Source organism: Anomaloglossus baeobatrachus, chromosome 8, assembly GCF_048569485.1.
Source record: "Anomaloglossus baeobatrachus isolate aAnoBae1 chromosome 8, aAnoBae1.hap1, whole genome shotgun sequence".
Taxonomy (NCBI): domain Eukaryota; kingdom Metazoa; phylum Chordata; class Amphibia; order Anura; family Aromobatidae; genus Anomaloglossus; species Anomaloglossus baeobatrachus.
The window spans coordinates 237,075,603-237,091,994 of record NC_134360.1 but is presented as its reverse complement, the minus strand read 5'-3'; the positions used below and the strand labels follow the sequence as shown (position 1 = coordinate 237,091,994).

Below are 16,392 nucleotides of genomic sequence, written 5' to 3'. Positions count from 1 at the left end.
GCTTAGTTCTGGAGCTGCTCCATCTTCTGATAGCGGCCGCTGCCAGGTACTGCACATGCGCCTCCCTTTCTAATCAATAGGAGGCGGATGTGCAGTGCCCGCTAATGGCCACTGAGCATTTCCGGCTGCCTGTTGCTGCCGCCGGCACTGAGAACAGCTGATCGGTGTCGGAGCCCTAACAATCAGACATTGATGGCCATCAATGTCAAAGTAGTGAACAACCCCTTTAACACTTTTGTTTACAGGTTGTTGACTTGGAGACCGACCACCGCTGCTAGACAGCAGATCATGTTCTGTGCTTACAAGCTCTTTTCTGTTGAGCTTGTAAGTGCTGTCTTGAAGCCGGCCAGGATCCCTTTAACGCACTGTTACCTCCCAATTCTGCCCAGCTTCAGCACAGTGCTTATAAGCTAAATAGCAGAGGTGGTCGGTCTCCTAGACAACTAGTTGCAAACAAAAGAAAAGTGTAAATATCTCAAAAGTGGAAGAAAAATTTAATAAGCAGTAAATTGCAAAAGAGCTTGTTTTTCCAAGCTCTATCTGACAGTATCCATTTAATGAAGATGAAAATATCCATTTAAAGCTCATTTATGCAGTCACATGACTGATAATGGAAGGAGATATATTTGCATGGGCAGCCAGCAGGAGGGAAAATGCAGCTTTGTATGTGAATGGAGAAAACGTAATACGAGTCTGTTCACCGTGCACTTGCCTGTGGATTATTGCTGCTTGTGGACTGGTCCAGTTAATATTCTGGATTATTGGATGGTTAGACAATTTGAGAAAACTGACTCGTAAGGGCCTAAATGTAAATAACTGCACTAAATCTGCTCCTGTTGATTGTTTTCCGTTCCGTCGGCGGCTTCTCTTGTGCCGGATTATCAGGATTGGATCCAGAATTGATGGCATTGCGCTGTCCGGTGCAGCCGCCGGCGGCTTCTCTTGTGCCGGATTATCAGGATTGGATCCAGAATTGATAGCATTGCGCTGTCCGGTGCAGCCGCCTGTGGGTTCTCTTGTGCCGGATTATCAGGATTGGATCCAGAATTGATGGCATTGCGCTGTCCGGTGCAGCCGCCGGCGGGTTCTCTTGTGCCGGATTATCAGGATTGGATCCAGAATTGATGGCATTGCGCTGTCCTGTGCAGCCGCCGGCGGGTTCTCTTGTGCCGGATTATCGGGATTGGATCCAGAATTGATGGCATTGCGCTGTCCGGTGCAGCCGCTGGCGGGTTCTCTTGTGCCGGATTATCAGGATTGGATCCAGAATTGATGGCATTGCGCTGTCCGGTGCAGCCGCCGGCGGGTTCTCTTGTGCCGGATTATCAGGATTGGATCCAGATTTGATGGCATTGCGCTGTCCGGTGCAGCCGCCGGCAGGTTCTCTTGTGCCGGATTATCCGGATTGGATACAGAATTGATGGCATTGCGCTGTCCGGTGCAGCCGCCGGCGGGTTCTCTTGTGCCGGATTATCAGGATTGGATCCAGAATTGATGGCATTGCGCTGTCCGGTGCAGCCGCTGGCGGGTTCTCTTGTGCCGGATTATCCAGGATTGGATACAGAATTGATGGCATTGCGCTGTCTGCTGCAGCCGCCGGCGGGTTCTCTTGTGCCGGATTATCAGGATTGGATCGAGAATTGATGGCATTGCGCTGTCCGGTGCAGCCGCCGGCGGGTTCTCTTGTGCCGGATTATCAGGATTGGATCCAGAATTGATGGCATTGCGCTGTCCGGTGCAGCCGCCGGCGGGTTCTCTTGTGCCGGATTATCGGGATTGGATCCAGAATTGATGGCATTGCGCTGTCCGGTGCAGCCGCCGGCAGGTTCTCTTGTGCCGGATTATCCGGATTGGATACAGAATTGATGGCATTGTGCTGTCCGGTGCAGCTGCCGGCGGGTTATCTTGTGCCGGATTATCGGGATTGGATCCAGAATTGATGGCATTGCGCTGTCCGGTGCAGCCGCCGGCGGGTTCTCTTGTGCCGGATTATCAGGATTGGATACAGAATTGATGGCATTGCGCTGTCTGCTGCAGCCGCCGGCGGGTTCTCTTGTGCCGGATTATCAGGATTGGATCCAGAATTGATGGCATTGCGCTGTCCGGTGCAGCCGCCGGCGGGTTCTCTTGTGCCGGATTATCAGGATTGGATCCAGAATTGATGGCATTGCGCTGTCCGGTGCAGCCGCCGGCGGGTTCTCTTGTGCCGGATTATCGGGATTGGATACAGAATTGATGGCATTGCGCTGTCCGGTGCAGCCGCCGGCGGGTTCTCTTGTGCCGGATTATCAGGATTGGATACAGAATTGATGGCATTGCGCTGTCTGGTGCAGCCGCCGGCGGGTTCTCTTGTGCCGGATTATCAGGATTGGATGCAGAATTGATGGCATTGCGCTGTCTGGTGCAGCCGCCGGCGGGTTCTCTTGTGCCGGATTATCGGGATTGGATCCAGAATTGATGGCATTGCGCTGTCCGGTGCAGCCGCTGGCGGGTTCTCTTGTGCCGGATTATCAGGATTGGATCCAGAATTGATGGCATTGCGCTGTCCGGTGCAGCCGCCGGCGGGTTCTCTTGTGCCGGATTATCGGGATTGGATCCAGAATTGATGGCATTGCGCTGTCCGGTGCAGCCGCCGGCGGGTTCTCTTGTGCCGGATTATCAGGATTGGATCCAGAATTGATGGCATTGCGCTGTCCGGTGCAGCCGCCGGAGCTGTTATGTTTTTTTTTCTTCCTTATCTTCTCCTAGATATTATTTTTCTGCCAAGCCGCCCGCAGCCAAGTTCTGGTCTGAAGCTAAAGATGGAGATAAACCCTGCATCAAAAGGTGGAGTGTGGCTCTTACGGCTTTTACTGTCACATGCTCTGTAATAACCCCGGCATTTCCACATTCACCCTATACGCCATGGTAATGTCTGAAATTCCCGCTCACACCACTCGGACCCCCTCTGCTAGAACCTGGTGAATTGCCCCCAATGTCTGATGTGTAGGTATAACATGCAATGTCTTCTTTCCAACAGGAGTCCGCAGAAGAAAGTGGCGCGAGTCCCGTAAGTAGTGGGCTCTTGTGATTGGCGATATGTGGAAATGACAAAGGGCCGCTTCAGAGTTTTGTAAATGAAGCTTTAGGGCATGTGCCCACGATCTGGACATGCTGCATCTTGGACGCAGCATGTCCTCTCCTGCCGGGCTGCGAGTGTCCTCCTCAGGAGACCGCAGCTGCCTGTGCCCACGATCAGAGTTTGGGCCGCTGCGATCTTTCTCTCTGTTCTCTCTGCAGAGAACGCTCACATCTCCGTAGTATACATTGATATTCTGCAGCTTGGAAAGCCGCGCCGCAGGTCAGTTTACACTGCGGGAAAAACAAGTGGGAAGGAGATTTTTATAAATTGATCGTCTGTGCTTGTACTGTACAACGCAGCGATTTGGACACAGCAAAAACACTACATCCAAACTGCTGTGAACCCTGATCGTGGGCACACTGCCTAAAGGGGTTGGTTACTGAATATTTTTATGTAGTTATTCGAAGATCAGGGGCATTTTTTTTTTTTTTTTTATTCTTCTGTGAATGGTCTTCCAACGTCCTGGACATAGCCGCTACTGATGGAGCCTCATGTGACCAGATACAGCCTATTAAAAAGGCTGCGGAGAGGAAGCCGACGCCTGCACAGAGATTTTCAATGCAGACTTGTTTTTTTGCCGTCACTTTCTAGAGTCAGATCCCCATCTAAGCCCGGCAGCAGCTCGGTGAAGTGGACAGCGGAAGAAAAGGATCTGTTTGAGCAAGGACTGGTGAGCGTTATCATTACTTCTCAGGTTTTGTAAATGGGATTCACCTGTAATTGGCAGCTCATTTCATCTATGGTCTTGACTTGTGGTGGCCTGTCTGATAGGGCTGAATAAGGGAAGTGGGGGCTCATATGATGAGTAGGGGGGCCTATCTGGTAGAGAGGGGTCCCATTTACTAAGGTCTGGTGGCATCGTTCTGTCTGATGGGGCTGGGTAAGGGAAGTATGGGAAGGGGCCTGTCTGATGGGGATCCATCAGGAGGGGCCTTTCTTTCTGATGGGGCTGGGTAAGGGAAGTATGGGAAGGAGCCTGTCTGATGGGGATCCATCAGGAGGGGCCTTTCTTTCTGATGGGGATGGGTGAGGGAGGTATGGCAAGGGGCCTGTCTGATGGGGATGGGATCCGTCTGCTAAGGTCAGGTGAGGCTGATTGGGATGGGTGGGGAGGTATGGCAAGGGGCCTGTCCGATGGGGATGGGATCCGTCTGCTAAGGTCAGGTGCGACTGACGGGGATGGGTGAGGGAGGTATGGCAAGGGGCCTGTCCGATGGGAATGGGATCCGTCTGCTAAGGTCAGGTGCGACTGATGGGGATGGGTGAGGGACGTATGGCAAGGGGCCTGTCCGATGGGAATGGGATCCGTCTGCTAAGGTCAGGTGCGGCCGTTGGGCTAATGGGTCTGGGTGAAGGAGGTGTGGAGAAGGGGTGAGACTGCAAAGGCCAGGTGGGGCTGTTCTGCCTAATGGATTCTGGGGGGAGCAGAGCGGGGATTTGGCAGTGTATCTTCTCTTTATAGTTTTGATCCACTAAACTAGAGACCCCCCCCCCCCCTCCCCCATCAGTCACATGCTCATTAACATTTTATGTGTTTCCATTTCCCCCCTAAGGCCAGGTTTGGCAGACGTTGGACCAGTATCGCCCGACTGATCGGAAGCCGCACGGTGCTACAAGTGAAGAGCTACGCCAGGCAGTACTACAAGAATAAGGTCTGTGCTCGCTCTATAACAGGACGGGGGCTTTTTACAGGGGCCGCTCCTCTTTTGCTCATCTTCCAGCATGCCTGACAGTAATGCTTTTTCTTTTTGTACAGTGTAAGGCAGAAGATGGAGAGAAAGATTCCCTGGTGGCTTCTCCTGTTCTTAATCTTCTCCATTTGGAGGATCCCAGAGGGGATGAACTGTCCGCGTTTCGAGGCCGAGCTGACCCCAACCTCAATGCTGTAAAGATCGAGACGTTATCGGATGATGAAGAGATCGATATAACGGACGAGCTGGAGGAGGATGCGGCTGATAACGGGGACCCACGCCACCCACGAGTGACTCCAACAGAGGAGGCGGGGCATATAGCCACTGAGCAGGGGGAGGAGCCAAGGACTGATGACTTGTGTGGCCAAGATGGTGGTTCTCCCCATGCGTCAGTGTCTGCGACCCACCACGACACTCCGGCCCCCAGTCCACAGCAGGAGGCGCCGAGTCCTGACGCTCCACATGCCCCAGGCCAGAACGGCTGTCCTCCATCATTACCTTCTCCTCAACCCTCCGAGCAGGAGCAGCAGGATGAAGAGGACGAGCTGAGACCTCCGGAGCAAGAAGTGGAAATCCAGAGAGAGTTTATTTCCGAAGAAGAAAAGCAGGCCATCTCTGAATTCTTCGAGGGCCGGCAGGCGAAAACTCCGGAGCGATATCTTCGGATCCGCAATTACATCTTAGAACAATGGTAACGTATTTGCTGTGGGGCTACAACACCGTTCTCTGCGGGACCGCTAGAAATACCGAGCACCGCGCTCAGCAAACCCATAGAGAATGAATGGGGCAGTGGGACACATGCGCAGCCAGCACTGGTTTCCAATGGGTATTTCAAAACCCTGTTCTTGCAACCGGTGGAGGTCCCAATGGTTGGACCCTCACTGATAAAGCTATCCTGTCCCACACTTATGTGATAACGTGTAATGCTGAGCATAACTCTTTAATAATCCTATAATGAAAAGTTTTGCAACATCTATTAGACTTTGTAAGTCTTGAATATTTTCAAGATCTCTGCTTGCAAATAGTGAATGAATCTTTATACAGACGATTGTATCGAGATGCATTACACCTGCACTGATACATTGTATGTAGAATTGGATGGTTCATTGCCTGCGTCATTAATCTGTGGCCCCGGACGGGAGCCCGGAGAGCCATCTCTTACCTGACAGTGTCCGCGGCTCTTGTGGCACTGTGAGGGTAGCCTGGGCTATGGGCCGTTTGTCCAGATGTAAAAGGATGATCTGTGTATGTAAATAATCAAAGTATAGAGGTCGTTGCATAAATATCTGTGTGTCTATATGACAATCTCATAGCTGCCATGATATGATTCTAAGATGTGTGCACAGTAAGGTGTTAACGGAGATAATGAAGCCAGAATGAACAAAGAACAATGAGGTATTCGTGATATACTGAGAGAATTTATAAATCATGATTTTATCACCAGCTGAAATGTGGGATGTGAGATGTGGGAGGTTAACTCCTTGTTCGTGCTTCAAGGTCAAAGTTGAATGTTATATTATATAATTACAAGATTTTTTTAATACACGGGTCAGAAGTTAACTTCTGCTCAAGCAGTGAACACGTTTCATTGTCTGATTCATTAATATCGGCGCAGATCAATTTGAACTCCGTCTCTGTGACCCTGAAAAACCCATTTGCGGTTTTCCCAAGATTCCCAGATTGACAGCACGAAATCTTATATGGCTGGTCAATCAAAAGTAGAGCCTTCAGATAAGAAGCTGTGTCCCTACTACCGCTCATGTCTGATGGACCAGGGTCTTGTGATTTTGATTTGCACCTACTCTAATTGTAAGAAGCGATCAGTACAGGAGCGATCTCTGCTGCAGTGTCCAGAGGATTGTCTGCAATTGCAACAAACCCTCAGCTCTGACAAGCATTGGGTCTGGACAGATTTATTTAGGCTTCATTCCCAATGACTGACATCCTGAAAGTGGTAACGATTTGTACACAGAATTTTGAACGAGACCTTTTCAGCTTTTTTTTTTTTTTTTTTTTTAATTGACAAAATATACCGTATTTTTCGCTTTATAAGACGCACTTTTCCTCCCAAAAATTTGGGAGGAAAATGGGGGGTGCGTCTTATAATCCAAATATAGCGGTAGCTGGGTGTCCTGTCTGTGCGGCAATCAGGCGGCCGGGTGCCTGTGGCTGCGTGCAAGCCGCTGAGTACCTGTTCTTGCGTACGGTGGCAGCCGGGTACCTGTGGCTGCATGCGGGTGGCAGCCGGGTGCTGTGTGCGGGAGGCAGCCGGGTGCTGTGTGCGGGCGTCAGCCGGCTGCCGCCCTCACACAGGCACCCGCACGCAAGCACAGGTACCCGGCCGCTTGCACGAAGGGTGGGCGGGCAGCCTGCTGGCTGCCACTCTGTGCGTGCGGGGCGGGCGGCTGTGCAGCAAGTTACCCAGTTTGTCCGCTGTCCCAGTTTCAAATGATGGCGCCGGGAGCGAGCTCGTGCGCAGATGGAGCTCTTGGATGAGAGCTCCATCTGCGCATGCGCCAATCCAGGCGCCATCATTTGAACCGGGACCGCGGACACTGGGACACTCACTGCACCGGCCTGCTGCACGACTCGCCCGCTGCTGCTGCCGCCACCACCACCACCACGGACCCCGCGGCTCCTGCCACCGCGTCTGCCTCCACCGCACCTGAAATCACGGACGCCACCACGCCTGCCACCACGGACCCCGCTGCCACTGATCCGCCGCGCCTGCCAGCACAACCTCTGCCTCTTGTGACCCCGCTTCACCACCACTGCTGCCCCCCTCTGGTAAGAGAACACCGGAGTATAAGACGGACCCCATTTTTCTTTTTTTAACCTTTCTTTTTTTTTTTGTTTTGTCTAAATTTGGGGTGCGTCTTATAAAGCGAAAAATACGGTAATTTCCCATTTATTTACAATATTTGGGTTATACAACCGGTCACAGGCCCAGCGCCCGAGGCTGCACTACTGACACTGATGACATCGTGTCCTCCGTCATGGTGACCCTGTCTACATGTATTTTACCATCTTCAGGAGTTGCTAGTCTCCAGTATGAGGATGTAGATATTGATGGTGGGATCTGAGCATTCATTTTTTTTTCTCCTTCTCAACCACAGGAAGAATTGTAAGCCAAATTATCTAAACAAAACATCCGTGCGTCCGGGGCTGAAGAACTGCGGCGATGTCAACTGCATTGGCCGTATCCACACCTACCTGGAATTAATTGGCGCCATTAACTTCGGCTGCGGTAAGTCACCGGATGTCAAATCTTATCCGGCAATCCATCGATATAGTTCCCAGCACTCGGCTAATTTTGTGTAAATTTCTAGAGCAAGCCGTCTACAACCGGCCCCGACCCGTGGACAGGACCAAGTGCAAAATGGGGAAGGACGCACTGGAAGCCTACGAGTTGGCTCATCGCCTGCAGTCTATGGTACGGTCACTCCGGTATACGTCTATGCTTGGTCTGCTGGTTGGTCATTGGGTCAGAACTGTGAATGCAGCTCTGGTTGTTACTGGAGCACACTCCATCATTTTGAGCTTTGTCAAGGTGCAGTATGTATCACTTACCGTTCACCTCAACAAAACTGTATTCGGCTGTGTGCGCACATTGCGTTTTTTCATGCGATTACGCAGCGTTTTAAACTGCAGTGTAAATGTATGCGTTCTGCGTCCCCCGCAAAGTCTATGAGAATTTAGCAAAATCCATGCGCACGTTGCGTTTTAAAACGCAGTGGTTTGCATGCCAAATTTTTGACAAAATCGATGCGTTGTAAAAAGCGACAAGTCACTTCTTTTGTGCGTTTTGGATGCTTTTCCCTCTCTGTCTATGGCAGAGCAAGCCTCCAGAATGCATGAATTCTGCATCCATTCTGCATTCACAATTAGAATTGAGCGGGTTGACAATGAAGTCCGGATCCGATCCAGAATCCGGCCCCATATATGTCAATGGGGAGCGGAATCCGGGACGAGAGAGAGGGAGAAAAAATAAAAAAAACGGATCCGGGTCGTGCACCCAGAATTCCGTGTCGGACTCGGATCTGCCACTCAAACCGCGCGGATCCGGGTCCGCTCAATACTATTCACAATGCATCCAAAAGGCAGCTTTTTGGCTATGTTTTGAAACGCACATGCAGTGACAAAACGCTGCAGAATATTTGTCACGGCAGAACGCAACGTGTGCACATAGCCTTATAGTCAGCAGAGTCTATCCGTCACTATTTGGCTCTATCCTTTGTGAACGTAACTTTATTCTGGAGCAGGACTAGTTAAGCCGGGCCTAGTAAGAAGTCATTTCACATGTTAAAGATATAGGAGAGGTTTATTTTGGGCAGCTATCGTTTCGAGACCATCATGTGCACCCTCTGATCATGGCCATAAGGATCAGGGCACGCGCGTCTCTACAATTTCGCAGCCCCACTTTATGGGTGAAGAAAAACCTGGTTTTTATTGATGCAATACAGCAAAGAAAAGTCACAAAATTGGTCCCATTCTCGAGTAAATGAGATAATTGTAACAAACCTGCGAAAGAGAAAAGTATTTGAAGTATTTGATACAAGAGCAATGGCCACATCTGCTGCTCGTGGTGATGGCCTCATGTATCTGAGAAAATGACCGGGACTTACAGGATCTGTGAAGACGTCGGTAAAGGCAGAGATCAGGAAATGATGTAGCCTGCATCTCGTTAGAATATCAGAGGTTTTCAATAGATGGAAAATGTTACTCCTGGTCTATGCAGACTTGGAAGCATCTGAGAACAACACGGGATAAGAAAAAAGACAAAGTTTAAAACTGCGGCATGGGTGCAACATCAAATCGCACAATGTTTTTGGTCACGAGACTAAACATATCTTTGAACTTTGTCACACGACTATTTTAGAGCTGTATTTTTGCAGGAAACAAAATAAGACCAAATTGTTGACAAGTCACATGCAAGTCTCACTTGCAAGCCAATTGCATTTAAGGGTACTTTCACACTTGCGTTCATTTCCTTCCGTCACAATCCGCCCTTTTGGAAAACAGCGGGATCCGTTAACGGATTCCGCTGTTTCCCATAGACTTGTATGGATGACGGATTGTGCCAAAAGTACCTGCGTTGCTTCCGCTGGCTGACACTGCGTTGTGTCCACCGGGCAGAAGGAACGCAGCATGTAACGTTTTTTGAGCGGCGGAATCCACTATTTTTTTGTCGCTCCATTGGGAGACCCAGACAATTGGGTGTATAGCTTCTGCCTCCGGAGGCCACACAAAGTATTAGACTTTAAAAAGTGTAACCCCTCCCCTCTGCCTATACACCCTCCCGTGCATCACGGGCTCCTCAGTTTTATGCTTTGTGTTGAAGGAGGCACACATTCACTCAAGCTCCCATTTTAGTCAGCAGCAGCTGCTGATTGTATCGGATGGAAGAAAAGAGGGCCCTAACAGGGCCCCCGGCATGCTCCCTTCTCACCCCACTAAGTCGGCGGTGCTGTTAAGGTTGAGGTACCCATTGCGGGTACAAAGGCTGGAGCCACATGCCGTTTTTTTGTCGCTCCATTGGGAGACCCAGACAATTGGGTGTATAGCTTCTGCCTCCGGAGGCCACACAAAGTATTACACTGAAAAGTGTAACCCCTCCCCTCTGCCTATACACCCTCCCGTGCATCACGGGCTCCTCAGTTTTATGCTTTGTGTGGAAGGAGGCACACATCCACTCATGCATTCCCATTTTAGTCAGCAGCAGCTGCTGATTTTATCGGATGGAAGAAAAGAGGGCCCCCACAGGGCCCCCAGCATGCTCCCTTCTCACCCCACTACGTCGGCGGTGCTGTTAAGGTTGAGGTACCCATTGCGGGTACAGAGGCTGGAGCCACATGCCGTTTTCCTTCACCATCCCTTAGAGGCTCTGGGAGAAGTGGGATCCTGACCGGTCATCCATTCACTGGGACCGGGCTCCCTCCGCAGCCCCTGTGGGAATCTGCCGGACAGGAGTCTATGTATCCTCAGGGACAGGGCCCTGCATCTAAAGGTACTCTGTGTCCCCATGGGGACTGTGCATGGAGCGCTTGTTTCACAGACGCTGCAGCAGCTGCTGGTTTGTGAAGACCGGGACTTCCGCGCCGACCGAGCCTGTTTGTCGGCCGCGGTATTAAATTTAGTCCCCGGCTTCATTGCGGCCTAGTACCATAACTCCCGCCCCCGGGCCTGCCAGTCAGGGGTAAGGGCGGGACGGTCGACCTGACGTCGGCAGTGAGGGCTGGAGCATACTTTAGGTTTCCTCCCCCCCCCTCACTGATCACTGTGGGGCCCCAGATTCCCGCACTTTACTACTCGCCGCCCACGGCTCCCTCCTCCCCTGAGAGCTCCGGCAGCCATTTTTACACACATTCTGCCGGTGGAGGATTTCAGGAACGAGCTCTGCAGCTCTGGGAGACCTAAGGCAGGGAATCTGGTGGACACACACTCCGCTTTGGGCGGTCGGTAAGCCACACCGGTCACCCGGTGCTGGTCCCCCTAGGGTGCCGGAGTATTATATTTGTATATATTTTCTCTGTTCGGCCGGGTTGTTTACTTTTGGCTATATACCCTCAGTGATCACTCTCCTAGGAGACAACAGCATGTCGTCCAAAAGGAGCAAGGGCGCTAAGGCAAAGGGTTTTTTTGCAACCTGTACCTCTTGTGGGGCTATGTTACCTGCGGGTTCCACCTACCCTCACTGTGAGCAATGCTCGACCCCTGTTGCACTTGCTCAGCCGGAGCCTCGGTCACTAGTGGGCCCCTCGGATCAGGCAGACCCTCCTGCTTCCACTGTCCAGGCGGCAGGGACAGAGTTTGCAGTTTTTGCTGAGAAACTCTGAGTCGCTTTCACAATCCATGGCTCAGTCTATGGACAAATGGTCTGCCAAGCTACTAGAAGCCTTGCAGTCCAGACCGGTCCTTACACAGGCCCCGGGCACTGTTGGATCATCGCCTCCAGGCCCCTCTCGGTCTGCGCCGCAGCGTGCTCCTGGGGTGGCCCCTAGGTCTCACGTGGAGGACTCCTGCACGGACCACAGTCCCAGACCGGCTAAGCGGGCTCGCTGGGAATCTTCCCCCGACTTCCTCACGCTGCTCGGGGTCTCAGCTTGAGGACTCTCTGGAGGACAAGGCGGACGTCGCAGCTCAGGGCTCTGACCCTGACGTTGCCCTCAATCTTGATACACCTGAGGGGGACGCCTTAGTAAATGATCTTATATCGTCCATTAACCAGGTGCTAGATCTTTCTCCCCCACCTCCACCTATAGAGGAGTCGGCTTCGCAGCAGGAGAAACACCAGTTTAGGTTTCCCAAACGTACACGGAGTGCGTTTTTCGATCACTCTAACTTCAGAGATGCTGTCCAGAAGCACAGAGCATTTCCGGACAAGCGCTTTACTAAGCGCCTTAATGACACACGTTACCCCTTCCCCTCTGACGTAGTTAAAGGGTTGGGCTCAATGTCCCAAGGTGGATCCTCCAGTCTCTAGACTGGCGGCTAGATCTGTGGTATCAGTTGCAGATGGCTCATCGCTCAAGGATGCCACTGACAGGCAGATAGAGCTGCTGGTGAAATCCATCTATGAAGCCACAGGCGCGTCTTTTGCCCCGGCCTTTGCGGCTGTGTGGGCACTACAAGCTATCTCAGCTTGTCTGTCTGAGATTAATGCGGTCACACGTACCTCTGCTCCGCAAGTTGCGTCCTTGACTTCTCAGGCGTCGGCTTTTTCGTCCTACGCCATCAACGCCGTCCTGGACTCTGCTAGCCGTACAGCGGTAGCATCCGCTAATTCGGTGGCAGTCCGCAGGGCCATGTGGCTACGCGAATGGAAGGCAGACTCTGCTTCCAAGAAGTTCTTAACCGGTTTGCCGTTTTCTGGCGACCGATTGTTTGGCGAACGATTGGATGAAATTATTAAGGAATCCAAGGGAAAGGACTCGTCCTTACCCCAGTCCAAACCGAAGAGACCTCAGCAACGGAAAATACAACCGAGGTTTCGGTCCTTTCGGCCCTCAGCCAAGTCCCAATCCTCCTCGTCCAACAGGCCGGAGAAGGGCCAGAGGAACTCCTATGCGTGGCGGTCCAAGTCACGCCCCCAAAAAACCGCCGGAGGCACTGCCTCCAAGGCGGCCTCCTTATGACTTTCAGCCTCCCCGAACCGCATCCTCGGTCGGTGGCAGGCTCTCCCGCTTTTGCGACGCCTGGTGGCCACATGTTCAAGACCGATGGGTGAGAGACATTCTGTCTCACGGTTACAAGATAGAGTTCAGCTCTCGTCCTCCGACTCGTTTCTTCAGAACATCTCCGCCCCCATCTCGGGCCGGCGCACTTTTTCAGGCTGTGGGCGTTCTGAAGACAGAAGGAGTGGTGATTCCCGTTCCCCCTCAGGAACATGGTCACGGCTTCTACTCCAACTTGTTCGTGGTGCCAAAGAAGGACGGATCATTCCGTCCCGTTCTGGACCTCAAACTGCTCAACAGGCATGTGAGCACCAGAAGGTTTCGGATGGAATCTCTCCGCTCGGTCATTGCTTCGATGTCACAAGGAGACTTCCTAGCATCAATCGACATCAAGGATGCTTATCTCCATGTGCCGATCGCACCCGAACATCAATGCTTCCTGCGTTTCGCCATCGGGGACGAACACCTTCAGTTCGTGGCACTGCCTTTCGGCCTGGCGACAGCCCCACGGGTCTTCACCAAGGTCATGGCATCCGTTGTGGCGGTCCTACACTCTCAGGGACACTCGGTGATCCCTTACTTAGACGATCTCCTAGTCAGGGCACCCTCCCGGGTGGCGTGTCAACACAGCCTGACCGTCGCTCTGGCGACTCTCCAGCAGTTCGGGTGGCTCATCAACTTCCCAAAGTCCAAGTTGACACCGACCCAATCACTGACTTACCTCGGGATGGAGTTTCATACTCACTCAGCGGTAGTCAAGCTACCGCTGGACAAACAGCTTTCGCTGCAGACAGGGGTGCAATCTCTTCTTCGGGGTCAGTCACACCCCTTGAGGCGCCTCATGCACTTCCTGGGGAAGATGGTGGCAGCAATGGAGGCAGTGCCCTTCGCGCAGTTCCATCTGCGCCCACTCCAATGGGACATTCTCCGCAAATGGGACAGGAGGTCGACGTCCCTCGACAGGAACGTCTCTCTTTCCCTTGCAACCAAGACGTCACTTCAGTGGTGGCTCCTTCCCAACTCTCTGTCGCAGGGAAAATCCTTCCTACCCCCAACCTGGGCTGTGGTCACGAGGGACGCGAGCCTGTCAGGGTGGGGAGCGGTTTTTCTCCACCACAGGGCTCAGGGAACCTGGACTCCGATAGTCTTCCCTTCAGATCAATGTTCTGGAGATAAGGGCAGTGTATCTAGCCCTAAAGGCGTTCCATCGGTGGCTGGAGGGCAGGCAGATCCGCATACAGTCAGACAACGCCACGGCGGTCGCGTACATCAACCACCAGGGCGGCACGCGCAGCCGTCAAGCCTTCCAGGAAGTCCGACGGATTCTGCTGTGGGCGGAAGCCACAGCCTCCACCATCTCCGCAGTTCACATCCCGGGCGTAGAAAACTGGGAAGCAGATTTTCTCAGTCGTCAGGGCATGGATGCGGGGGAATGGTCTCTTCACCCAGACGTGTTTCGAGAGATCTGTCGCCACTGGGGAACGCCGGACGTCGATCTCATGGCGTCACGGCACAATAACAAGGTCCCGGCCTTCATGGCACGGTCTCAAGATCACAGAGCTCTGGCGGCGGACGCGTTAGTTCAGGATTGGTCGCAGTTTTGACTCCCTTATGTGTTTCCTCCTCTGGCGATGTTGCCCAGAGTGTTACGCAAGATCAGATCCGACTGTCGTCGCGCCATTCTCGTCGCTCCAGATTGGCCGAGGCAGTCGTGGTACCCGGATCTGTGGCATCTCACGGTGGGGCAACCGTGGGCGCTTCCAGACCGCACAGACCTGCTGTCACAAGGGCCGTTTTTCCATCTGAATTCTGCGGCCCTCAACCTGACTGTGTGGCCATTGAGTCCTGGCTCCTAGCGTCGTCAGGTTTATCTCAATTACCTCACTCCGAAGAGTGTCGGAGATTGCAGCGCTGTCATGCAAATCCCCTTTCCTGGTTTTTCACCAGGATAAGGTGGTTCTGCGTCCTGTCCCGGAGTTTCTCCCTAAGGTGGTATCTCCTTTTCATCTCAATCAGGATATCTCCTTACCGTCCTTTTGCCCTCATCCAGTTCACCAGTGTGAAAAGGATTTGCATTTGTTAGATCTAGTGAGAGCACTCCGACTCTACGTGTCTCGCACGGCGCCCCTGCGCCGTTCAGATGCGCTCTTTGTCCTGGTCGCTGGCCAGCGTAAGGGTTCGCAGGCTTCCAAGTCAACCTTGGCTCGGTGGATCAAGGAACCGATTCTTGAAGCCTACCGTTCTTCTGGGCTTCCTCTTCCTTCGGGCCTGAAAGCCCATTCTACCAGAGCCGTGGGTGCGTCCTGGGCATTGCGACACCGGGCTACGGCTCAGCAGGTGTGTCAGGCAGCTACCTGGTCTAGTCTGCACACTTTCACGAAGCACTATCAAGTGCATACCTATGCTTCGGCAGACGCCAGTCTAGGTAGGCGAGTCCTTCAGGCGGCGGTTGCCCACCTGTAGGAAGGGGTCGTTTTTCGGCTCTCTTTTATTGAGGTATTCTTTTACCCACCCAGGGACTGCTTTTGGACGTCCCAATTGTCTGGGTCTCCCAATGGAGCGACAAAGAAGAAGGGAATTTTGTTTACTTACCGTAAATTCCTTTTCTTCTAGCTCCTATTGGGAGACCCAGCACCCGCCCCTGTTCCCTTCGGGCTGTTTGTTCTTTTGTGTACACATGTTGTTCATGTTGAATTGTTCTTTTGGTTCATGGTTTTCAGTTCTCCGAACATCCTTCGGATTGAATTTACCCTAGACCAATTTATAAGTTTCCTCCTTCCTGCTTTTGCACCAAAACTGAGGAGCCCGTGATGCACGGGAGGGTGTATAGGCAGAGGGGAGGGGTTACACTTTTCAGTGTAATACTTTGTGTGGCCTCCGGAGGCAGAAGCTATACACCCAATTGTCTGGGTCTCCCAATAGGAGCTAGAAGAAAAGGAATTTACGGTAAGTAAACAAAATTCCCTTCTTTTCCTTCCCCATCCCTTAGAGGCTCTGGGAGAAGTGGGATCCTAACCTGTACCTCTTGTGCGGCTATGTTACCTGCAGGTTCCACCTACCCTCACTGTGTGCAATGCTCGGCCCCTGTGGCACTCACTCAGCCGGAGCCTCGGGCACTGGTGGGACCCTCGGCTCAGGTGGGACCCTCGGCTCAGGTAGAACCGCCGGCTTCCACTGTCCAGGTGGCAGGGACAGAGTTTGCAGTTTTGGCTGAGAAACTCTCTGAGTCGCTTTCACAATCCATGGCTCAGTCTATGGACAAATGGTCTGCTAAGATACTAGAAGCCTTGCAGTCCAGATCGGTAACACAGGCCCCGGGCACTGTGAGTTCATCGCCCCCAGGCCCCTCTCGGTCGGTGCAGCAAAGTGCTCCTGGGGTGACACCTAGGTCCCACGGGGAGGACTC

The 16,392-nt window shown here is 52.5% G+C and overlaps 1 protein-coding gene across 1 annotated transcript in view; it reads left to right on the top strand.

Moving 5' to 3' along the window:
- The window catches only part of MYSM1 (Myb like, SWIRM and MPN domains 1), an 89,479-nt gene that overhangs the window by 12,771 nt on the left and 60,316 nt on the right, over positions 1–16,392 (top strand). The window contains exons 4-10 of the mRNA XM_075320412.1: positions 2,749–2,826; positions 3,020–3,049; positions 3,713–3,791; positions 4,675–4,773; positions 4,878–5,503; positions 7,929–8,059; positions 8,142–8,245. Coding sequence (XP_075176527.1) covers positions 2,749–2,826; positions 3,020–3,049; positions 3,713–3,791; positions 4,675–4,773; positions 4,878–5,503; positions 7,929–8,059; positions 8,142–8,245 — 1,147 coding nt within the window. The remainder of the gene's footprint in view (positions 1–2,748; positions 2,827–3,019; positions 3,050–3,712; positions 3,792–4,674; positions 4,774–4,877; positions 5,504–7,928; positions 8,060–8,141; positions 8,246–16,392) is intronic.